The sequence below is a fragment of the Acromyrmex echinatior genome, chromosome 16 (assembly GCF_024713525.1).
Source record: "Acromyrmex echinatior isolate Ae372 chromosome 16, ASM2471352v2, whole genome shotgun sequence".
Lineage (NCBI taxonomy): Eukaryota > Metazoa > Arthropoda > Insecta > Hymenoptera > Formicidae > Acromyrmex > Acromyrmex echinatior.
Window position 1 is genome coordinate 2,353,480 of NC_141867.1, and position 27,347 is coordinate 2,380,826.

The 27,347-nt window shown below is 31.8% G+C and overlaps 1 protein-coding gene and 1 long non-coding RNA gene across 2 annotated transcripts; one reads left to right on the plus strand and one right to left on the minus strand.

Moving 5' to 3' along the window:
• The first annotated feature begins 932 nt into the window (after positions 1-932).
• Positions 933-13,906, plus strand: LOC105155105 (uncharacterized). The gene is made up of 5 exons (XM_087414382.1): positions 933-1,598; positions 5,981-6,107; positions 6,181-6,266; positions 7,628-7,732; positions 9,441-13,906. Exons 1-5 carry the CDS (start codon positions 1,571-1,573, stop codon positions 13,280-13,282), a joined length of 4,188 nt encoding a protein of 1,395 aa, XP_087270508.1. The 5' UTR covers positions 933-1,570; the 3' UTR covers positions 13,283-13,906.
• A 9,586-nt stretch (positions 13,907-23,492) lies between these two features.
• LOC147907043 (uncharacterized) lies at positions 23,493-27,187 on the minus strand. Its single transcript, XR_015547706.1, has 2 exons — positions 24,228-27,187; positions 23,493-23,887 (listed from the first exon to the last, which is right to left on the minus strand). It is a non-coding gene; the product is annotated as an uncharacterized LOC147907043 (long non-coding RNA).
• Positions 27,188-27,347: the final 160 nt, after the last annotated feature.

Below are 27,347 nucleotides of genomic sequence, written 5' to 3' on the forward strand. Positions count from 1 at the left end.
AAAAAAAATTTAATTAAACAAAAAACTACGCTTCAGGGGACCACGCGAGTGTTTGCTCTTAATTAAGATACCGATCGCCAACTCGTTATAACACTCACACAAGCGAGAGATGATGGTTCGCGGCCTCGAAAAATCGCACACACCAGGTGAAAATGGCGTATGATTTACTGCAGCTGTGGTCACTCTCCTGAGAGAAAAGCTGAAGGTGGGAGAGACGAGATCGCCGGTTATGCAAAAGGCGAAAACGGTCACGTGTGTACGCTGCGAACCGAGGCAATGTCATCGAACTTATATAATGTGTCGCCTTACTTCGATTACACGTAGCCTTCTACACCGAATTAATCCCTCACGGATGGAGTGTGGTACAACATCGCTTTCTACGTCTCAAGGACCGAGTGATTTCAATATTCTTTGAGATGAGGATTATCTGTATTTGCATATTACTTGCAATTTTGAATAATGTACGAGCAATTATTTGCTAAATGCCGGAACATCGTCTAACATGTGTAAATGCTCGACTAATAGATTCTCGGTTAGTAGCAACAGATGGTCCTGACTGAAGTTTCTAGATATCCAATAAACTCAAAGTAATAGTAACATAATAATCGATGTTTTCACACTCAACAATATAATTGTTACGCACAGCATGTGTTATATTTATATTGTTAAGTGTGAAATTAACATTGATGTTATGTTATTGTTAGTTGATGTTTACTGGGTAATCACATTCTTATCTAATCCTAATTGGTATTTCCAGGTCCAGTGACATTTTTCTTTCAATTACGCCAAATCTCCAAATAGCTTGTGAAAAATTGTTCGTAATAAATGTTTTTCATAATTTTATATAATTTTAAGTTAGATAATCTTATTCCTGAAGAGATTTGAACCTTCAAGATAAAAGAAATTCAATCATTCAATTAATTTTAAGCAAAGATGCATTAGTTTTGTCGGGTACACAGAATTCTCAAAATTTCAGAGTACTATTTAGGATTAATTGATTTAATATAAATGAGAGAGTCAAGAGAGGACCATAATTCAAGACGGATATATGATTCTTAATGTTTATTAACAACATTGTAAATAATTTTTATTTAATATTCGGTTTAACTAATTACAGATGCTTGATTATCTGGCAACAGGGAAAATCTATAATCCAAATATCGACTGGGATCATCAACTCATTTTCTCTCTTTCAAACAATCTAAGAATCTCTACGGAGAGGCGAAGATGTTGGATTCTCCATGCATACGGAGAGATTCCGGCGAGAGGCGCGACCCGCGCGGAATTCCACCTCATGCAGGGGATGGCCCGGCTCGTAGATACGCGCAGGTGAGAGGACCCCACGAGAAGAAAGGTAAAAGGTCCCACGATCAGGGATCCCTACCGCGCCGGCCGGCGAGGAGACGCGGCGACGGACGAGCCCCGATCGAGAGGAAGAGCCCGACGAGAGCTGAGTCGAGTCGAGGTGATCGCATCGAGGTACGCAGTGCATCAGCCGTCGCTTTTCACGGTGGACGAGAGTAATCGGAGCCCCCGTCCGCCATAAACCGCTCATGCGACACCGAACAAAATGCCGAAAATTAACTTGCGTATTCTGTGTAAGTGCCAATGTTCGCACGTGTGTTCCGTTGCATGTGGGAACCTGGATTTAAATCATCCTCCCAGAGATCGGCTCTATCATGAGTGTCAGTGTTCGATTTCTCGCTTCTCGTTTATTTTGATCACGTGTTAATTTATCGCTGCAAGCAGGTAAAACAACTGGGCTATGTATGTTAATTGACGTAACCAGGCGTCTTCATCGATCAGGATTGAATAATTTTTTAACGATCATACCGATCACAACAGACAGCGACAGTGAAATAATGAAAGCGAGAGTCGGAGATCGTGAGTCAATTATCTCGGTGGGAACTCGATGACTCGACATCGATGATAGGTTTAACTCGTAAAAGCTTGTGATCATAATCGTATGATGTGAAATTGTGACATAACATTTTTATGCTTTATATGATATTTTTATATATATACATATTCATAAAATAAATGTTGAGTTTTATAGAAAAAAAATCGGTCATTTAATAATAAAAAAATTCTAATAGTTAATATATGATATAATTCATTAAATATTTGATCAGTTACATTTTAATTCTTAAACACACAGTTAATTATATTTTATACATTTATAATAGAAATACATGAAAAAGACTGTTTTGTTGAAATATCTACGAAAAATAAAGATATATTAACGATAGCCAACAGAGCTAAATGAAAATAATCTTATTATTTATTAGTTTAATAAGTATTAAATATAAACAAAGCGCGATACTCTTGATTTAATAAAAAGTTATTTAATTATTTTAACTGTTATTAAATTAATAAGATATTTTCAATTAGAAACTGCTGTTAGTTAATGTTATTAAACATTATTCTTTTCTGTGTAAAAATTTAGCTACACCGAAAAAAAAGATTGCTGCAACAATTTAGATCTCGTTTAGCAACGAGTTTTTGATATAGCAGCAAATTTTTAGTCGTGTTAGCTTATCGAAATCATATATTGACATTGCAGATAGGCTAACACAATTAAAAATTTGCTATAATCAAAAAACTAGTTGTTGCAGCCACATAAAAATGCTATATTATATTTTACTATCTAAATTGTTGTAGTAACCAATTTTTTCTTTCAGTAAATATAGATTAAAAATAAATTTGTCGTATCATTAAAATAATTATAAAGATTGTTCAAACTAATTGCTAGTATGTCAATTTTTATAACATTTCTCATCATGCATGAGTTCTCTATATTATATTTTAATGGTCCATCAAAATAATTTTTAAATTTGTACTTATCTAAATTTAGTAGATATTTCAACAAAATCATTCTTTTTATGTAATTCTAATCATTCAAATAGTCCAACATGTTAATTAAAATTGTGAATATGAATTAAGAATTAACGAGTATCTAGAAACTTTTATATGAAGGAAAAAGTTGAAATAAAAATTAAAGAAAAGAAATTGTTTTTCTAAATAAAAAATTGTTTTAAAATAAAACCTTTTTATTATTCAAATGAGCCATCGAGAGATCAAAGATTTTAGCGTTTACATTATTTCAGTCTGAAGCTGTTAATTTAAAATTAAAATATTTATATAAAAAATATTACACAATAAGAAAATATTGTTAGTTGTTGCAATTAGATTCTCTCGGATAAATAAATTACCAGACGCTGATCGTGAGAAAAAACTAAAGTCATAAAGTATTCCCATACTGTTCATAAAGAATTTAATTTATGAAGATCTTTACTCTTCTCTTCCTCTCTCTATCTATTACACTCGCGGATATTACGCAACAAAAAATAGCCTCTTCTCAGCCATCTTTGCATCGGTAGCAAACTTAATCAATCATTGACGAGAACTGGTCGACCACGATCTAGTTATAATTAAGAAAATACCATTTATCCGCATTTCGCCGTGACGATCCATTCATACAAACTCGAGATGACGTTCACGCAATATGTTAGAACATCGAATAATCGCTCATAAATTAAATTTCTCTATGACACCGAAGTATTACGCACATCGAAATTATTACGTTTTTTGCAATGATTTCGACAATTCGCCGCATTTACGTGTGCGTTTATAAATGCACCGTGTAAATTGCAGCAATTGCCGTGAAGAATTTTATTGCTCACGTGCGAATCACGTCGGCGCTTTGATTAAAATGTTAGACGTGTATGAAGCTCGTGACGGTGCTAATAATATTACATAGATGCGCTGAATTACCTGGATTTGCTTGATGAAGCATGTCCATTTCAAGTTTATGAAAATTTCCTGATTCCGAATACTTTTGTTAAAAAATACAGAATTACAGATTGCGAAACATAGAATTATAGAATTTCTAAGACATTGATATAATTAAATTTAATTTATCTCTCTTAACGTAATTAACTGTATATTTTTGCTTTCGTTAATATTTCCATAAATTCAAGAATAATAGTTTTATTTGTATGTCGTAACTTTACGCGTGTGTGATTTTTAATAGTGAGTCCCGAAATTATCTATCATATAATTGTTATAATTTTACATGTAATTCCTTTACAGTATATTTAATTGTTTAAATTGCTTTTACATTTAATTTTGCTATATATTATAGCAACTTTTAATATGCACTAACTGAGAATAATGCAATTGAATTCGCTATAAATTTGAAGTATCTTTTTCGCGAGTGCTTGACGCAAGAAATCGTCAGCAGCAATTAAATTTATTCGGACATCTATTTGAAGTGGTACCGTGAAATCTGATTTATCTTGAGTCTCTCAGCGATGCAAATATTAAAAGAGCGTTGTTTGCGGCGACACTTTCGCCACCGGAAATTGACGCCACTAATTACTCGTCTCGTCACTAATTATTCTACCGTTATTGCAAATTACTCGACAATTTTCTCTCGGAGATCGCGTCGTTCTGTGTACATATCTTTTTGAATCATCTGATCATTAATTTCGCGACAAGTGAGGCAGAAAATAAATTCACGGGCGATTTCTCGCAGATCAAGCGATTTGTAACACCGAATAAGCTCGCTCTATCACGACCACCGGTCTTTGTCGTGCCAATTCCTTTGCGTCCTTTTAATGCCATTGAAAATGGCAGTCACAATGAGCGAGCACGTGCGTTTAAGAACATTTTATAAAGTGGATATTGTCGGCCTGTCGATCTTTCGAAAGATTTCACATGTTGCTGACTATGGATAATGACAACGAAATTACGGAGGACATCAAGCTTCGACAGCTTTATATGGCAGACATGTAATAGTACATAAACTAAGCAATGCAATCAACGTTTTGACTTCGACTCTTTTAAATCGCAAGTTGTTAGTAAAGAAAATCCAATCCTATGCGAGTTAATAGCAATTAAAGTTTTCATCCATTCAGTTCTTATAGTAAAGAGAATTGTTGAGAAGACAAAGCTGCACATTGTAACCAGGGAAACGTGATTTCATCGGCGTCATCTAAATGATCAGCAAGAGCCCTCGAATCATATTATCGTGCTATATTGTGTAATATCAAATTATGTTGTATAATTATATAACGTACGTTATATAATGAGATGACAATTATCTCTCGCTTTTCGAAATGTCACAGAAAGCATCTGACTCAAGTCACTAATTCAGGGGAATGATCTTGCTTATTCGCAAGAAACGTCGTGACAATACTACAAGGATGCGGTATCGATCATTTAAGCGCAAATATGAATAATGAGATAGGATCGAACTCTTTCGCCGCAATAAATCAAGCGGAGAAGTCACGTAAGACTCATGTTATCTTTATGGAAGATTCGAGTTTCTTGGGCTCAACTGCCGAGTCGTGACATCGATGATCATTCACGGTCAATCGTGAATTAAGAGATACCTTGCTTAATGCGATCATAGAACGCGAGTTCAATTTTAACGTGGCCTCAAAAGTACAAGATCGTGGAGATGTTCCATCCCGAGCGACCTTTCACGCCACGCCGATTACGAAATCAAAATCGAGCGATATTTAGTGATCGGCTACAACGCTTCACAAGAATGAATCAAGAAGTTGGCTTAGAACTCATTATCGTGAATACAAACAATAAGATTTTCCTTTGGTAATGAGAAATTTGACTGGATTCCATTGAAACATTCTTTTAGAATTATAATATATTATAGTTTGCACGGAAAGAAGTTTTGTTGAAGATCTAAAAATTTAGTTAGATAATAGGTCTAAAAATATATTTTTTTTAATCAAAATAATTACGTAATATTTTAAACGTTGATGAGAATGCTGTAAAAAGTTTTAACATTCTAGTAAAGTTTAAGCCAGTTTTTAAATTTTAAATTGTAATATATATTTTAATCGAATCACAAAGTTCTTTCAATGGCTGCTTCACAATCTGTAATTCTATAATATTCGTTCCAGCACAATTACTCAATATTTGCAAGCGATTTATACATTCTCTCTTTTGTGTACAGGTCTCGTGACGACGGTTTTGTGCATCGTTCAGCGGAGTCTTGAACGTGGAATTCAGCGGAGTCTTGAACATGGATTTCCGCGGAGGAGCTTCCTGTCACGCAGAGCGATCGATGGAACTAGAGGAAGGTGTGTTCTTATTAAGCGGCTTCTTTCGCGTAAATTCAATTATGCGACTTAATTCAATCATTCGCCTTTGCAGAAAGTACTTCGATCCGAATGAGGACGGTGCATTCGATAGCTATGGATCCGCGGGCGGTCAGTATGAGCCATTCGATCATATAACGGGTGAGTTAACTAATTAATGTTCTAAACTTTAAGTAATTTAAAGAATCTTAAATTTTTAATCTCTAAAGGAACCAATTGTTTAAACCTTAGATATATTTTTTTCCTGTTCTTGTATTTCTCATAATTTCCAAAAGCAATTTCTACTTGCATTTTCATTATTAAATGTCTTTCTTTTGTGTCTGCTTTTTAACAAACGATTTCACACTAAGGTTTCAATTAAGGTGGGTACCAGCTTACTCATTTTTGCATTAATTATATTTTCCTTACATAATTATTAAAAAATCTCTTAAGAGAGAGAGAGAGAGAGAGAGAGAGAGAGAGAGAGAGAGAGAGAGAGAGAGAGAGAGAGAGAGAGAGAGAGAGAATGAAATTCCATTCACGACTTGTGGCAAATTCTTGTGGCGCAGAACAATTAATATCTTTCATAAAACCTACGCATAGCGACGAATGGGACAATAAGCGCCGCGATGCGACGATGATTACAAGAAGTTAATTATAGATGTCGCAATTAACAATTTTATGGAAATCGTAACTCAAAACTTTAGTTAATTTTTTTGCCACTGTAAAATTATTTATGCTATTCAGAAGAATACTGGAAATGTCTCGTAAGTACAGATAAATACTGTTGCCATAAATATGGATGGATAAATGCACGTGAATAACTATTAATTCATATCGTTCCTGGTGAAGCGAATGTAACATCACTCATGTGAAAGGTACCATGATGTTACAGAAAAAAATTACGTTGTGGATAGGTCATGAAAAATCTCATTGATTATATGGATGCCAGCAAATTACGAGACGTTATCTGTCTGAGCACGAACGATAACTACAAAACTTAAATATCATAGACAGCGCGATCATCGTGGCCTATTTTCCGAAACCTTGATCAGCGATCAACGATGAGACTAGATACACATGCTTAAACGACACTTTTTACTTCATTTCTTCTTCTTATAATTAAGCGACAATATACTTTCCATATAAGCGTTATATTAGCGATCTTATTGTATTATTTATTACTAAACGTATTTATAAACTCTCTCTCTCCTTTTATTTCTCGAGGATATTTTTCTTTGTGAACTTTTTATGTACAATTTCTTCATAAATTCATATACTCTAAAAAAATATAAATGTTGTATATACCCAACCGTATTTGTTGAGTGTATTATTGATTTATTTACAAAAAATTAAAAAATTAAAAAATTTATTAAAATTGTATAAATTATGCAGCTCCGTTAACGATTATATATTGAGAAAACCATTACTTCTAAAGAGCTCATCAATTTGAAAATTCCTAAATGGCATGATTGCCGTAGGATAATGAATTTGCTACCTCTCACTCTTTCTTTCTCTTTCAGACCTATCTGACATCAGAAAAAATGTGCCGGGTGAGCCGGGAATCGATTATCCCGCCTACACGACATTACCTCAGACAGGATTCACGTGTGAAGGACGTTCACGTGGTAAATATACCTGAATAAATTATGTAGTCGATTGGTCATATACCATTTCACTTATTATTATGCGTTATGACATATTGATAGCTTTGTTAAATGCAACGTTTCTATTCTGCGTGCATGAATTCATCGTCTCTCTCTTTATTTTATGCAAAAATTGAAACTCGCATTACGCAATATATATATATTGCGTAATGCGAGTTTCAATTTTTGCATAAAATAAAGAGAGGGACGATATATATATATATATATATATATATATATATATATATATACGCTCAATATATATTTTTAAATTCAGAATAAATTCCAGTAAACATTTTGTATTTTATTTTTTACCGCATTCATATTTATACTGAAAACTTTCAACTGTATTATATTCTACATATATAGTATCCTTTGTTTTGAAATCGTATCACTGAATCAAGAATTAAGTTTTTAATTAAGAAAATGAGATAATTTGTATGAAAGTAAATGTATGAAAGTAAAAGACTCTATTTCATTTATGCGATTTTTTACTATGTTCTAAAATTTACTGCTAGTATTGAAAATCTTTAGTTTACGTTATGTGCACTAGATTTTTAGTACTGATAGTAAATTTTGGAACGCAATCTTTATAATCATTTTTACCGTAATTTGCAAATTTCATTGCAACTTATATAAGCCATATTAAGCAGATGTATACTTTCATGTATCATAACGTAACTGAGTAACTGAAATCCTATAAAATTACTAATGTAATTTTATTCTGTCTGGCAGTCGTCTAGTTTAAAATAAGATTTCTAAGATAAAAAATCACTTTCTACTTCCATTCTATTACCGGTTTCTTGTTAAATTGAATAGATGCACCAAGGAACTATCATTCGAAGTAAGAGCATGCGTTGTATATACATTTTCGTTTAATTTTCCGTGATATTGCGTTGTCTCAGCTACGTTTCTTGACCACAGACATTAGATAATCCACCGAGAGAAAGATGAAGTGCATAAAAAGAACACCGCACGTTGACGTACAGTTGTTACATAAATGAAATATACATAATTATATCATACATAACGAATTTCTAATCCTCATGAACATTCATTTATAAAATCGCTCGATCATAATCCAATTACCACAAACTAAGTGTCAATTGACACAAACTAAAAGTAATATAACGTTTAATATTATAATTTCGCACTCAACAATATAATGTAATGAACATAACACATGTTGCATAACACAGTTACATCGTTGAGTACGAAATCATAATATATATGTTTTATTACTTCTAAAACTTTAATTTTGTCAAATACATATACTCACTATTCATTTCTGAATTATTTTAATATTAAAAAGAGATATTGAATATTTCATTTACGTTTTATGCATGCGTACAAAGAAATTTAATTTTGTTTCTAAATTGTTTTAAGTAAATTTTATAATTACATTTTATAATTATCCTACAAAAATAATTTTCTTTAATATATATATTTTCTATTAAAAATACGAGTTTCATATAAAATGTTACAGGAATAATATTGATACAAATTTCATCTCGAGACTTATAATCTTCCATTTTGGCATTTTTGAAAAATCATAATATTATGATTCTTCATATAATATCATTTTTTTTAAATAGAATATTATATTATTCTCAGATAAAGTATAAGAAATGTACATAAAAATCGTAATTCGAAAATTCGCTTGTACGATTATTCAACGATTATTCAACAGGTTATTACGCCGACGAAGCGGCCGGCTGCCAAGTCTTCCACGTATGTCATGACGTATTAGTGTCCTCCTTCCTGTGCCCGATCGGCTCAACTTTTAGCCAAAAGTTGCTGACCTGCGATTGGTGGACCAAGGTCGACTGCTCCTCCACCAAGCGATACCTTGAAGTGAATCGCAATAGCTATCAGATAGACGACGATGAGATGATTCGAAACGCTTACGCGATGATCAGTCTGCAAGTCTCTGCGGAGGATGTCACCAAGGACGGCCTAGTAGATCCTGACAGCGGCGCCAGGATCATCAACTATTCCACGCTCGATGGTAGGCCCGTGATGGGCTACACGCCTGGATTCCGTAGGATTACGGATTATGCGCCCGTTGAGGCGACTGGAAACGACCTGCCAAGTGGTTTCGAGGATTATCCTCAACAAAACACGCGGCAGATTTTCAACTACGATCTTCATTATCAGCAGAAGAAAGTGAATGTTCCGTATCAAGGCAAGCTCCATCTAGAAAACAAGGGGCAATCGCCTTATCACGCGTCCGCGATCATTCAGCGCGATTATCAAGATAGATCTGGTGGTAATAAATTTCAAGACGACTATCATGGACCCGACGGATTTACCAATCAATTACAGACGTCGTACGCGCCTACTGTTCCCACTGTTACCACTACCACCAGAAGATTCTATTCGCCTACGGTTCCAACGACAACCTATCGACCTTCTACATTGGCCTACAGCAAGCTAGATCTGATGGTGGATAGCTCTGATCATCTTTATGCGCAGAGCAAAAGCCTGGTGACCCCTCCTACGATTACTCATCGAAATGACGACATAAGAAAGATTGATTTGAGAGAGAGTGAAACGGGACACGACCTGAAGAAATCGAAGAATGCTTCGTCGTCGATAATCGACGATCGAAAAGACAATGCTCATTTCAAGAATGATGAAGTCCATCTCGAGGAGACGTCGGAGACGAATTTCAGGATTAACGTAACTGATGCCATTGATGAAGATGAAGTATTCAGACAGCAGAATGACAAGCCAATAATTCAATATAATAGCGAGGAGAGCTTAGAAGATAGTTTGGAAACAAAAGATAGTATAGGAATCGCTCGAGCGCTGAATAATCCACTTCGCAAGATTATACAAAATCAAAATCCTATATACCAGGTGTCAAAAGACAAATGGAAAGATTCGACCACTCCTATTCTATTGCGTACAGTTTTAAATCATTCCTCGGGATCTTATGAGAAAGTGGATGATGTGAACTTATCAGACAACTTGAAAAAGTCGGATGTCTTCAAAACGAACGACGATGGATCGACAGAAGATTACGAGGATATCTCAAGCTTGACGACGAGGAGTTTTGTTCACAAGACGAGTCCATTATTGAATAATTGGAAACAGAAAGACATTGATGCTGTGCGAGTGATGACTACATCGATAACTGCGACATCTACAATAAATACGACTGAGAGAAGCATCGATGAGATTCATGATGGAATTATTCACTCTTCATCTAACGACAATCGCACAGCTGAGAACCAAAACTTGTCGCCGACTAGATCAAGTTCCAGTTTCAACCATCCGTCCGTTCCCAAAATAAATCTTAGTCTCGAGTTTCCTGAACCAGCGCAGTTTTTAAAGCCTCCGCTGGAACAAAGGAGTTTTCTTATCAACGTCCCTGAAGAAACACGCTACACGACGATCGATGAGAATTTTAAGACTTCCTGGAGTCCTGAGACGACGATCACAGAAACTTCACGATTTTCCAGCACATTTGCAAACAATGAGGATCAATCGCCGATATACGATGAAGAGCTGATTGATTATACAGACGAAAGCTTTTTAGAGACGCCTAGTCCAGGGATTCATTCGACTGCTCAAGTGATCACTGAAATATCTACACCTATTCCATGGCTCGTTTCTACATGGCATGATCGGTCAATTGTTGATGTTCCTGTGACTGATATAGTTCCGCCGATTATCGACTACAGTGATGAATTCGGTGGCTTTGCCCCGCCAAATGAAAATTATACAGAACAATTGGATTACACAGAACTCGTAGACTCACAAAGAACGCAGAGTTCTTTGACAACTTCAAAGAAGAATGACAGTGAAGAGAACATTCTGGCCCAGTACAACATGGGATTCCAGTTCACGGTTAGAGACGCTATCAAGACTCAAAAGGAAGTGAATGAAAATTTCAGATGCTCTTCAATCTCTGACAAGCAAGAAGGTCGCTGCAAAATTAGTTCTAACACTCCTGAAATTGCAGTTTCTACGCCAAATGTAAACGAAAGAATAGTTTCGATTGGTACAAAAGCAACTACAAAAATTTCGGATCAATTAATTTTTTCGGATAATTCGAAGAATCTAAAATTGCCTGAAAGCACGAAGAGTTTAAAATTGTCCGAAGAATCAGTGACATCTGTTCCCGACAAATATTCGACATTTATCACAAAATCGATTAATAGTGATATTAATATAAATAGTACAACTTTGAAGATGGTTACACCGAGAGCTATATTAGAAATAAAAAATCCTGAGAAGAAGATAGAAACGACGGTGAGTAATCTGTCATCCTCGATCCATCCAGGATCCCTAAAACAAATCGAGGAAATGATTGATAAACAGGATTCTCCATATGAAGTATCATACACAATAAAAAAAGATGACGATCTAGAGATGACTGCTGATGATTTTATTAGTCGACTGATCGCTCAGCATCAGCGATCGGATTCCCTTTTAAAGGATGAATTGAATGATTTCGAAATTATCAAATCTGTCCAGCCATCAGAAACGGAAATTAGTAGCATTTTGCAGACGTCGAAATTTCCTGATACTAGTCACGCCTCTCCAAATAACGCGAGCAATGATAGTTTTTACGTTGCTGAAAACGATACAACCAGTGAATTTGAACAATCGGATTCGAATATGAGTATGGTGAGTCTTCTCCAACTAATGGCGGAGTTGTTGAAATTAGATCGATTGCCGCGGCCATTTTCGACGAAAGATTTAAGTAGTATAAAGGATTCATTTAATCTGGATCTTGATGAATCATCGTATGACACAACGAGTCCACCATTGGATTATCCGCAAACCGGAACGACGTACAAGAATACGAGTCCTAAAGTATCAACATTGAAGACACCCGCTGATTCGAAATCATCACTGAATTTACGTTTTAATAAACCATCCTTAGCCACAGGGAGCCCATTGGATTATTCACGAGCCAGAACGCTGTTCGAAAATGCAAATTCTAAAACATCTTTCTTGGATGAAATTTCGGAAACACCTATTAATATTGATTTAAAGCCGCCAAATGTTTTTTTGAAAGTCAGTTTTAACAATGTCACGGAACAGAAGACAGGTCAATCGAAACCAGAGAACAAGATCGCTCGACCACTTCAGAAAGAGGAAATCTTAGAACAATTGACGGAAAACTTCGGAAAGCCTCTTTATCACGGTGATTTGATCCATAGATCACTCGTCTTTGACCTGCCGCAAGTGCAGAGAAGTTTGAATTTCGAGACCGGTTTGCCGACAGAAGAGAGCGAGTATGAAACTAACGAAACGAAAAAGGAAAGTCCAGTGTCTACTACAAGAGCGACGACAACAACGACTACAACGACTACAACGGAATCCGTAAAAACCACCATCGAAACTGAATTTGTCCCTTCTTTGGGATTCTCTTTAGATACCAATGAAGGTCGCGAGGAGTACGTTCAAGCAGTACTCGGAGGATTGATCGACGAGCACACCGGTGAAAGTGACGGAAACGAATCCAGCATTGTGCAAAACAAAGCTTTAAAAAATGAAACTTTGGAATCCGAGTAATATGAAAATTCAAAAGATGTTTAAGAGATCTCTGAAGAATACAACAAATATTAAGAATTTTTAGAGATCTCTGAAATATCTTTGATGATTAATTTCTTCAATGTCGATCAACTGTAATTGGTCTTTGATTTTCTTCGAGAATTACGATTAATGTTCATTTCTATTTTATAGATAAACTTCAATTTTGCTTTAATTTACTCTTTGGTATTCATAGTCCGTTCTTATTTCAAAATCATCAAGTAATGTTTTAAGATGCTAAAACTTGACTCTGTGATTGACTTAAAAAAAAAAAGACGATTTTAAATATAAGAATCGACTATGAATGCCTTTATCTTCTTCTAATTCTTATAATTAGAATTAGAAAAAAATAAACGATATGTTAGTCATTGATGTTTATATTATTTAAAAATAAATAACGATGATTTTTTAAAATATTAATTGATATATGAAACTTATATGTATATAATTTTATATTACAAAAAAATTAAAAATTTATAGAAAATATTACTTTTACATACTTAAATGTCGAATAAATATAAATATTACGTTGCTTTTCAAATAGTGAGATGTACATTTAAAGTCGTTATATTAATCAAGATTAAAGTTAATTAATATGATAAAAAATGGTGTGCTTATGCATGTTGACCCATTATTTTTCCCACGCCAAGATGTAACATGAATTTCCCAATATAACCGTATATGTACCCATACAGAATAGACCTCCAAGGCATGCCTTAAGGACATGCAGAGAACGTTCCAAGTCCTAAGAATATCCCAGAATATTCCTTGGATAGTATTCTATGTGGAGATAAGACGTTAGACGTTGTGAGACTTCAACAAATAAAATAGATTTTACTGTTTGCGAAAATGAGCGATAACAAATAATAATTAAAGCAGACTTTCAATCTTTACAAAAGAATTAACGAATTAAAATGAAAATCAGCGCGGATAATTAAGTGCAAGTTTTGTAGATTTTTAAACTACAAAACTTGCGTTTAATTATCCGCGCTGATTCTCATTAGTCCCGTTTATTTGTTGATTATTTTTGTATTTTAAATAAACAATAATTTAAAAAATATAAGAACTCGCAATTTACGAGCATGTTACCCTCCCGAATATTCTCAGTTTATTTTTACATATATACCTTTGAAAAATTTATTGTTAGATTGGTGTTACACAATCTAACATCCTTTTTGTATCAATTTGTTGCATAATAAAGAACAGAGAATACAAGAATTATGAGAAACCCAACGTTTTCATACAAGTCTAATATCATGAGATATCGTATATTTTATTTATTAGGTGTTGGAATTAATTCGTAGCGTTTTTTAATGAAAGAATGTTATTTATTTCACATGAGCATTAAAAAATACATTAATGAAAGTACTTCCCATCACTTGTAAAACGCTACGAATTAATTCCAACACCTAATATTTTTCAATATCTTTATTTCCAAATATTTAAATATTTCTCATCTTATCTTTGGTTAATTGTAGTATATTCTTGTTACTTGTATAAAACAATGAGAGTTTCCTTGCTCTATTATTCGCTTTGTCTGACAGAGAAGGACTTATCATTCCTTCTGCATCATCCTTTCTGATAAAAATAAGTCTAGTGGTTTCGCAAGACTGGAGCGTCAAATTAATTCTCAAAAACAAATAAAAAACTATATTGATACTGTTTTTTTGTAATTAATAGTTTGTTACATAATAAGATTTGTTGCTCTAAAATATGTTAGTAAATGATTAAGTCAAATAATGAATTGATTATAATACATATTTACAAGATTTCATTACATTTATATGTTATGTTTATGATATTTACTTGTGCATAAAACACAAAGGAAAAATCTACTAATAATTATAAATATTTTATTAAATAATGACATTAATAATATTTTATGCATACTCTCGCACATTCAAATAAAACTCACAAATAAATATCATAATCAACTTAATAAATAATAAATAAATGTCATGAAATCTTATAAATATATATTATAACCAATTCATTATTATCTGACTTAATCATTTACTAACATATTTTAAAGCAACAAATCTTATTGTGTAATAAACTATTAATTACAAAAAACTGTATCAATATAATATAATAATTTAAAAATAATCAGGTTACAATAGAGACTTGTTTAACAAGTAATAAATAAATAGGTAAAACTATATAAGTAATAATATCTTTTTTAATGAGTGAATTGCAAAGTGCAATCATATGGCATTATCTTATAGGGATATCATTAAATTAGGACATCACCCATCCTGAACAGGTAGAGCAGACTAAATTGTGCCGAAAAGTCCTTTACCATTTTATTTTCGCAATAGTTAACGAGATATTAATTACTAAAAATCACTGAATATTAATTTCAATAATTTTTTACTCAAATACTATCAACTTTACGAAAAAAATTGCAAAAATCATTTATTTTCTTCTAGAACTATAAGAATTTTTTCAGAATTTTTTATCAACTTTTTAGTATTGCATTTTCTTATTTTTACTACCATGAGAAAATACGGTATTAAAAAATTCTGAAAAAATTTTCAGAACTTTATAAGAAGAAATAATTTTATCTCTTGCTGTTTTTCTGTAAAGTTGATAGTATTTGAGTAAAAAATTATTGAAAATCAATATTTAATGATTTTTAATAATTAATATCTCGTTAACCATTGCGAAAATCGCAAAATGATAAAGGATTTTTCGACTCAGTTTAGTCCATTCTACCTGCTGCTGGTGATAATTTAATGACACCCTGTATATTTTTCACAGAGTAATTTATATGTTAATTAAAATATATTAATATACTATATGCACACAGTAATTGGTAATATCTATATAAATAATTGCTAATATTTATGCACATGATAATTAATAATATTTATATAGCTAATAATAATATTTATATATCTAGTAATTAGTCTGCAGCATAGCCCATTTATTCCAAAGTAATAGATTTGTGAGATATAATTATTTCGGTTATTCTCAATATAAATATTTAATTTTTAAATAAATTGTAATTATAGAAATAAAAGTAAGACGTTCAAATATTAATTACCTCATTAGAATAAATAGCATAAAATCTATTATCATAATATACGATATTTATTAAATTTTAAAAAATTTTAATCTTTATTTTATTAATGATAATCTACAAAAAAAGGTTATCACATGTATCTGATAATTTTTTTTTCACAAATCCATTACTTTAAAATTAAAACAATTTACGACTCACAAGTCTGATGCGTAGCACAGCGGAGTTGAAATATTAATCTGTAAAATATAAATATATCCAAATATTAAAAAGCAGTCCTCAAAAATATGTCTCAAAAAATAAATATTATATATTATGTTAAGTTTTTTATTTACTCCTTTCAAATAAAATAATAAAAAGAATTATATTTATTTAGATATTTAAAAAATTATTTAAATATTAATTTTTATAAAATTAGATAAGTAAACCTAATCGCTTAATTTACTTGTTTATTTAAATAATACTATTTATATATGTTATTTAAATAATTGCAAATCCTGTCTTCCACAATTTCAAATATTTAAATATTAAATATATTAAATTATTATTATTTAAAAATAGTAAAATATATTCTAGCAAATATTCTAGTTTCTCAAAATAAAATAAAATAAAATAAAAAATAATACATAAATTTTTTTCGTGTAAATACACAAATTAGAACTAAATCTCTCATACTATTATAATTTCGTTGAGTTCAATTTCTAACGCTACAGACACGTGAGAATTAAGATACCTTACGTCGCATATTGCGATTTATTTCTTCGAAAATAAGAATCATTATTGTGTTCTTATGATATCCGAATCCGAGCTCAGTGAAATTACAACGATCTAACCCTCAATTACAAGACACTCACCCACGGTTGCTCCGCCGTTGCTTGATGCCATCCCGGGCCTCCTCCTCCTCTCTCTTTCTCTCTTTCTCTCTCTCTCTCTTCGTCATTGCTCCAAATTCCTAGTATTAATCTGCATACACACACACACACACACACACACACACTGTACACACTGACACACGCGACGCAACTCCGTTTCGCGGAGCAGGAATAGCTGATATCGTTCACATATCGCTATTGCATGATACTCATAACGACGTACACAACACTCCCGTTGATTGCATAGAACTGCTAATCGCAAAGAACACCTTAAATCATAATGGAGGAATAACACGCGGAAATCTCGCTCGTGCGAACCACCCGTGACACAACTTCGTTTCGCGAAGCAAGGATAGCCGATATTGTTTACATACCGCTATCGCACGATATTCATAACGACGTACACAACACTCCCGTTGATCGCGTAGACCTGCTAATCGCAAAGAGCACCTCCTTAAACCGTAATGGAGGAATAACACGCGAAAATCTCGCTCGTGCGAACCACCCGTGACGCGCCCGTAACGACTCTAGTACGCAATAGTGCAACGGACAAATTTGAAATGGCGGAGATTCGTTGATTGCGCAGTCAACTTCACGCGACAAGCGTGGCTACCGTCCGCGTCGCGGCGATGCTACACCTGTTGCTACCCCACACGTACTTTCGTCCACTCTCCGCACTTTGAGTAATCATCGAGGAAATTCACGACGATTATATCGTCTCATGCCGCGACATTAGCGTACGTTAGACACGTAGATTGAAACTCGAAGGAAAATTGAAGGATATGTTAAAATGTCGTCAAAATATCACTTCGTGAAGTACGACGTTCAGGCGATCAATTGTGTATCTTGAAGTGAGATAAAGATTGCTTTTATTTAACAACACACAATCGACACAAGTATCGTTTTATCTTCGTTGTTCTTTGAATATTAGAACGACGAATTTAATACCTCCTAAAAGGAAAGTAGCCAAAAATTACAAAAGTGAACAAATGAATATTTAGAAGATCGTTGATCAATAAATTTGCCCATTTCTGTAATTTTTATCTCATTTCAAGATACACTATCGATACCCTCCAGGCGATATAACTGCTCGCGTCTCATCATTGCTTGCATAAAATATTTATATCTGAGTTTCGATCGAGAAAATCTCGCGTTGTACGCGTTTTGCGAAATCACCGACATCAGAATCGTGTCACACGACTGTCGAGCACTGGAAAACAACGGCGATTATGACGATATTACGAATGGAAAAGCATCCCGGCACTGTCCGATGCGCAGTCGATCCGTTCCGCGTCTACGACGACATTTTACTAATGACTTTGATACGTGACGTCACCTCGGTCACCTTCACGTCGCTCACCCCCACCGCGCAAGTCAGTTAACTGTCAGTTAATTCGGCTATAAATTCGGACTGTTCAAAAATGTGCAATCGAGATTTAACGTCGTATTCACGATGATTTTTGCGAAGCAAGAATTATTAATCGAGATATTGATTTGTCGCAGTTTTCCAGTTTTCGTTACATGAATCGAATGATCCGATGATTCACGTATTACTTTATGAGCGAGTCATGTTCACATCGATTTGAAAAAGCAACGTCCGAATCACGATATGAGAGAGAGAGACAGAGAGAGAGAGAGAATTAAAAAGATTACAGAGATTATTATGAAACTATTTAGAATATGGATGTCGATCGGAATTATTCCGTTTTCCCTTAAAAAACACAATAGAAATCTAAGGAGTAATCGAATAATTCCGATCGGAATTCATTCCGAATAATTTTATAATATATAATATTTAAATCACCTTCAAATATTTAAATAGTAAAGACTTTTTTAATACTATTGTGTATATATTTATTTACAATAAAATTAATTACAATATTAAACACGTTACATAATTTGTGTGTGCATAAAATTTTACAAAAAAGTTTAATTTCAGGGAAGCTGAAAATTCAATAAAATTTGTAATTTGGTTTATTTTCATATTTGATAATTAGAACGGATGCTGATATAATTAAATAAAATTTAAAATTAATTTAAAATTTTATTTAATTTTAATCCCTCTTTTCCAATTATCAGGTATAAGTACATATAATGTCTAATATATATTCCTACTTACATATCACACAGTGTATTAGTTAGATTATGTAATATTTTTTTAGTTTCATTATACCTATTTTTTTATTTTTAAAATAAAAATTAATTACCCGATCGCGAAATTTATTTAAGTGTTATTTTATTTATAATAATTTCATTTTTTAATTTAAAATGATTGTGTTTATCTCTACTTATCCATATTTATTGTCTTTATCTACCCATTCTTGTCCTACCTACCCGTATTTTCATTTATTCGTACTTATTCTATGCGTATCCTATCTTCATTCGTGTATTCCTTATACCTACATTACTTCATTAATGTGACAATACTGTAATTCAGTAATGTAACAATACTGCGAATATAATACATACGATAATGAGTGTGTTCAGCAGAGAAAGCAGCTTTACAAATGTTGTAAAATTTTTTGATACGATTAGTTCCTTATGGATTTAAATGTATAAACTATACATCAATCATATTGCAGAATTTTACAACAGTGCAAAGTTGCTTTCTCTGCTGAACGCAGCAGCTAATGTCTAACCATATCCTATCGCGTTCTAATAAATTCAGCGGAATAATCGCGATCGTATTGAATAAATGAGCAATAAATAATAATAATTAAAAGAGATTTTCAATCTTTAAAATACAAAAGAATTAACAAATAACGGGACTAATGAAAGTCAGTGCGGATAATTAAGAGCAAGTTTTGTAGATTTTTTAATTTATAAAACTTGCGCTTGATTATAGGCTCTCATTAGCTCTGTTGTTTGTTGGTTATTTTTATATTTTAAATAAACAATAATTTAAAAAAATATAAGAACTCGCAATTTGCGAACAAGTTACCCTCCCGAATTTTGTTTGTCTTTGCATAACACCATTTAAAAGCAAATTAGTGTTACACACAACCTACTTCGTAAAGATCCTCTTCTTTTTTTTGACCAGATTAAACTCACCTTCATTGCTGGCCAATTTTCTGGCTTCATATGCCAGAAATATACAATAAGGAGAAATACTCCTTTTTGCTGCCGACTAACATCATCGGCAATAAACGTAAGATTTTACGCTTTTATACGATGCGCGAAACACGAACGCGCCGCGAAGGGCATCATTTAATTAATGAAATTAATTAAATATTAACATGAACAATTATTAGTAATAATAGTAATTTCATTAAGATATAAATAATTTTCATGTTTATTCTCTATTCGCGTTTATTCGAAATAAAAAATATAAATCTTCGACTAAAATAAATCTACATTTAAAAAAACCGTTATGTCAACAACGTTTTGATTTCAAGAGTCTCAAATATTATAAAATTAGATTACATTTTTTAATAAAAACTTTATAATATAAATAATAAAACTTTATTTTAAAAATAAACTGGAAATTACTAAATCGATTATCATCCGATAAAATTCAAGGCCCATTTACGTATTTTTAACGATTCGAACGATTCGTTGCTGAATCTCATCTCAAAACATGCGGAGAGATGAAAAATTCAGATGAATGATGCAAGATCCGTAAGGGATAATTTTCCCACACACGCATACAGAAGAATACGCAAGTAATAATTACTCTATGCAAGTAACAATAATTTCAAGTATTTCGGAAGTTCATATATCAACAAATCTATTATAATTTTATCAGAAGCATTAAATTTGTTCAAAATATATCCTGAAATCCTAGCAAGTTTAATATTTTAATCGTTTATCAAATTCAAACAAATTGGATATGCTCATTATGAAAAGTGCGTTTCTTCGATTAATTTTAATTTATAATATTCTTCAAAAGGAAATAATTCTTGTTTTACATAATAATGAGTTTTTCTAAAATTTTGTAATAAACAAATATATTGCTATTGTAATTCTTACACTGAAAAGTAATTTTACAAAAGAAATAGGAATGTATGAACATATATATGAACATATTTGCAATGTGTATTTTAAGAGTATTATCAAAAAATATTTTTTGTTAAAAGTAACCGTTACTTAAGAGAAAGAAAATAAATTGAATAATCACGTTTCTTAGCAGTAGGTTGATATTTTTCTGTATGTGTTAATAAACATATATCTTTGTATTTTATGAATTATTAGAATCATTTTTGTATAATTTATTATTTCAAAATTAAGTGACACAAAATTTTAAACGCGATTTTCAAATAATTATATAAAATAAAATTCTTCTATTTATCTTTTAATAAAACATATATTGGATCTTACATCATGTTACTATTTTAACTGGTATAAAATCCAGTTATGTATGGATAAGTTATAAAAGTTTAGGCTAAAGTCGGTGTATTGAGATAAATAGCAAAAATTAACAATCGTATCTTAAAAATATCTTTTAAAAAAAAGCGAAATAAAAAACTGTATAGCATATGCGTTATATTATAATATTTTGATTTCTTTAGTAACATGTACACAAAGTATGAAATTAAAGTATGTAATTAAAAGAATATCTTAGAAAACAATATGTATTCAACATATATGTATATTTATATTGCTTTTCTGTACACCAACTTATATATAAAATTTAATCCTGAATGAATATTTGAATATAGATAAGAAAAGTAATAAAATAATACTTCTTGGTAAAAAATTTTTCATACATTAATATACTGAGAAAAAATATATTCTAAATTTCAGTAAATATTCATTTGAATAGTATCAACTGTATATTTATTAAACATAAAAATATATTTATTTGGTACAAAAAAAACATTAGTTTGATTCAACTATCACTTCTTTTTATTAAATAAATATTTATTGTAAATGAATGTTTAATTGAAAATATTCAAATAAATATTTAAATTTGGGCCATTTTTTTCTATTTTACAAAAAATAATAATATGCCAATCAGTAGGATGTGAAATATTAAACAAAATTGCTAAATAATTGCTAAAAATGTTAAACAAATGCTTCTTGTTTGTCTCTAGTAAAAAAACATAATGCACTTTAAAATTTCTATGTTTTTTCAGTATATAAATTAACACTGAAAAAATGCTTTCTGAATATTTCAGAATAGTTTATAATATGAGTCTTTCAAAAACACATACTACACACAACGCACTGAATACTACGCCATCTCTAACTAAAAATGAAATATTGGACAAAATGCATTTTGAAATTCTGCTCTTCTATATTCTTTATATTTTTTAATTTCCGATATTTCACATATTTAAAAAATACGAATATTTTATTATTTTTTATTTTTATTTTCAAATGTACCAAGACGTAATATTTTAGTGTAAAGAGAACAACGCAAACATTTAAAAAAAATCCATGTCAAATCAGTCTATTTATATCATTGTTTTGAGATTGCATTTACAAAAGGAACACCAGGTGACAGGATCGGAGATTTTAATGTGCTTTTTACAGGCTGTTCTCGAGCAAAAAAAACGATACGTGTCCGGCCGGTTCAGCCATTAGCCCATAGTTTCGAGGAAATCGATTTTTTAAATAATTATTGTAATTTGAGAAACGTATTGTAAACGTATTATAAATAAAAATATCAGTATTTTCATAAACTTTATTTTAATTTAATGTTACTAGTTTTACTTTTTGATTGTAATCAAATTTCATGAAATTACATATTATTGCATATTAATATATATTGATAATAATTAAATACTTTTCTATTTATTATTATTAATAAATCGATTAATATTAATGAAAAAAAGATTACAAACATATGACTTGTTCCTAATCATAATTTCCAATTTCATCAGGAACCGTAACAGTTTTCATTACAATCTTATTTATGCGTTCATGTGAATAACAACGACGACGATAACGATGATAATAAGTATTCCATAAATGTGTGTTTAATTATCTATAATATTAATATGTAATTTTATGAAATTTCATTACAATCAAAAAGTAATTAAAACTAATAACTTAAATGAAATTTATAAAGATACTGATATTTTCATTTATACAGTATGTTTTTCAAATTATTACAATAATTATTTAAAAAATTGATTTCTTCGAAACTATGGGCCAATGGCTGAAACGGACACGTATAGTTTTTTTTTTTTCACTGAAGAACAGTCTGAAAAGAACGCATCAAGATCCCTAACCCCGTCACCCTATTCTCCTTATTAGTATCAAATTAAGTTTGAATTACTTATTAATATCAAAGCATTCACATTAACGTATGAATTTACAAAATTTTAGTCTTTAATAATTTTCTGGAATTAACTTTATTTTGGTTTTACTTTATTTTTTAGTTAAATTAACGAAATATTGCGTAAGAGCAATGGCGACTTAGTAAAAATGATTATAAATAATTCAAACTGGCTGTAACGTGAAATTATAAATTTAACAGTGCATACACAATAAATTCTATAATGAAGAAGCATTCAGGATTAAGTTTATCCTAATCTATTATAATTTATCCATTTCAAGGCAACGGATGTATGAAATGCTGTACATGCATTTATCAATATATTTTTATTAAATTGATGCATATATGCATCTGGATATATAGTAAATATATTAATGAAATTATCATACATTCGTTACCTCAATAAAAAAATGAATACATTACTCACCAACCCAATGCACAACGGCGGAGTTACATCATCAACGATGATTCTGTAACAAAAAGAATAAAATCCAAATTAGAAATATATAAAATCCAAATTAGAACAGTAAAAAATTCAACTAATATTTTTAAAAATATTTACTAAACACAAAGTTTTTTTGAAAATAATCATGTAAATCTTTAAATATATAATTTTTATAAGCATCGAATTTTTTAATTCATCATTTAGTTATATCTATAAAAATAATTATACATTTTCTTAAAAATACGTATTTACAAAATTTCAAAATAATTTTAAAATAATTTTTTTTTAAATTATCATTTTTAAATTAAAATAAAACGACTTAAGATTAAACAGAAAGATTGTAATAAGCAAAAAATGATATTTACCGCAGGGTTGCTCCGCCGGTGCCTGATGTCTCTGCCAGACCTCCTCCTCCTCTCAGATTCGGGTTGACATCCTCTCGCACAGGACACTCGCGTTAAACACTCGCGAATAGTATACTATAAACGCGCGTGGACTATTTATTTATAAAGTCTTTCGCGCGACACTGCGGCACTCCACGTTTACAAAACCCATGATAAGATTTCTATTTCGATCGGTGGAATCAACACCACACGTCGACGAGTACTTGCGAAACACGCGATGAATGCCGAACAAGGGTTAAGCCCCATACGAAAGAAGACGAAATCGACCGTATCGAGTTCGTCACCTCTGTTTTACGCAAAATCACGTTTAAAATTGACTCAGAAATACGCCCTAACTGCTAGTTCTAGTGGGACACAAGTGGTGCTGTACCTCGAGCGATTCCAAGAGACTGGTAGACGTGACGAGCTCCTCTAATAAGGGTAAAGTTGGTACCATCACCGATTGTCTAACAATCTAGACAATTCAGGAATGGGATCCAACCCCTCGGCACGAAGCTAGTTTTTTTTAAAAAAACTACTAGAGCTAGGCTCTGACCAAGTCAGATTAAACGCGATTTAGGCTGGTAGATAATGACAGAGAAATGAGCGCCCTGACCAGAGTTATACAACTCCTTTTTGGACGACTCACCAAGGCGAAATTCTATAACTCGTTATGCAACCGTTATGTGCTCATAACGACTGCATAACTCAAGTTATCGAATACAGGCCCAGAGAAGAATCCGAGTCGATCGATTGTTTCTTACCGCTAAGGGCCGAACTGTTGGCCGACAGACAGAGCGCGTCCTCAATTAGCCGACAGCAACAGTAGTTGCTAAACCGCGCGAACACGTACCACGAAGTGCGTGACATTACGCGGCCGGCATCACCTCGTGCCCGAGCACTTGGCGTGAGAGCGTTGCAGTGACCGTGACCACTTAAGCAACGTCCCAAAGAGAGTTTCGCTTTCCTGTCGAAACATCGACGATATGATTTCACCGCCGAAATAAAATTCCATCGAATGGGTTTTGTTAAAAGTTCATTAGTCCAATAACTTTAACGGCACTCCCGAAACAAACGCGCGACGCGACGAACCGGCTGCGGTTCGTTCATTCTCAATTAAATCGGCGGACGAGGGTACGTTCGCTTCCCTGTCATTGGATTTTATACGAAGAGAACGATTTTGCTCAATATCTAAAAATTTATCTGGACATACATCATTCAGATAGATCCGAAAATTTTTAGATACTTGAGAAAAACCATTTTTTTTGTATATATCCTCCGGGTACTGAGCCCTCTCACCACGTCAAGGTGTACCCGTGAGAGGGAAAATATCACCTAAAAAATGTAATATACAGCTATTATCTATATTATTATGCAATTATCAGTTGATTTTTAGAAATGAATATCAAAAATATTTCAATTCATCACTTTACACACATATTGTGAAATAAATTTAGAACAAATAAAAGGACTGAATCTCTTATATCTGTAAGATATGATTAGAGTGAATGAGCCAGAACTTAATAAAAAAAGAGAAATATTTCTTTTATAACCGATAAACAGTTTCAAAGTTGCACTCAATTTTATTCATGAAAGATGCATGAAAACGAAAAATTAATTAAATTATTAATTGCGTAAATTGTATTAATTGTAAATAAATTGCTTTATTTTTGCATGAGAGTATTTATTAACGTTGTTTTTTGTGACTCGTGTGATACCGTTCAAAGAATAATCGAGAGTTATACTCGAGCGAGACAAAAATGTTACATTAAACAAAAATAATTGTTGTCCATAATTATCACGAAATAGTATTAGGTTCTGTTTTTCGCATTTTGATTGCAAATGAATTAATGAAATACCTATTCCGTGATGTATGATTGTCATCTCGATCCTTTTATGAATAATTATTAATTAATTGTGCGAGCTAATAAACGTATACTGTGAATGTTCCTAAGATACAGTTCATAAGGTTCCGTATTATCTAGCATTTGTCGAGATTACGTGTAAAAAAAAATGTAAAGAAGAGCGGCACGCGACGCTGCTACTTGTCTGTACGAGCTTCGATAAAAGAATGACTGCGTGATAACTATGCATAAACGTGACGCGTCGCTCGCCCTTCACGCCAAAACAATTCTTAAGGTCGCGCGCCGATCATTATCTATCGAAATATTAACGCATATTACAAAATTAGTAAAATAATTTATTCGTACATTTTTAATGTTCTTTGGTGAATAGGCTTTATTGCACGATTTTTGCTTTATTTCTTGGATTCATTATCCACATGCACAGCTCATGAATATCTTAGATATTTCATGTGTTCTCACATGTACATAAAAATAAGATTCTTATTGTTAGATATTTGAAATTATGGCTTTTTGTTACTTTAAACTTATAATTCTGTCATTTTCGTCTTATTTCGCATTCTTAATACAAGGGAAAAGCAACAAGTAAATTATATTTAAATTATATATCTCTAAATGTACATATGTGCACGCTATTAATACATATTATTCTATTTAATCGAAATTGTTTCATAATTTAAAATAGATTTTTGCATTTATCTTCATTTAAAGAGAGGAGGGATGTATAACATATTGTTAATCTCTATTTAATTGTAAATCATCAAAGAGAGGAATAAAAATTGAGATATAATGTTGGGATATGAAAAATATTTCACATTATGTAAGAAAAAACCACATTGATAAAAACCTCTTTTTGCTTCTTATCTTTTGACAACACGTTGTAATTAATATAAAATATTTGAAATGATAAAATAAATGTTAAATATATTCCACAATTTAATTATGATATCATTAAACGATTCGCGCTAAAACTAGATATAAGAAATTGTTTTATTAATTCTGCGACGAATATATGTGTCCGGGCAAAAATGTTTTATACATAATTATATATAATATTAAATTATATATATAATTATATTATATAATTTTATATAATTGCATAAAAATGGACATATTTTATATATACGTATAATCAGACATGAGAGGAGCTAAAGTCAGAAACAGTGAGAAAGCAAGTTTTCTTCTCGAAAAAGTGAGAAAATAGTGGGTCGACAAAAAAAAGTGACTTTCTTAAGATCAA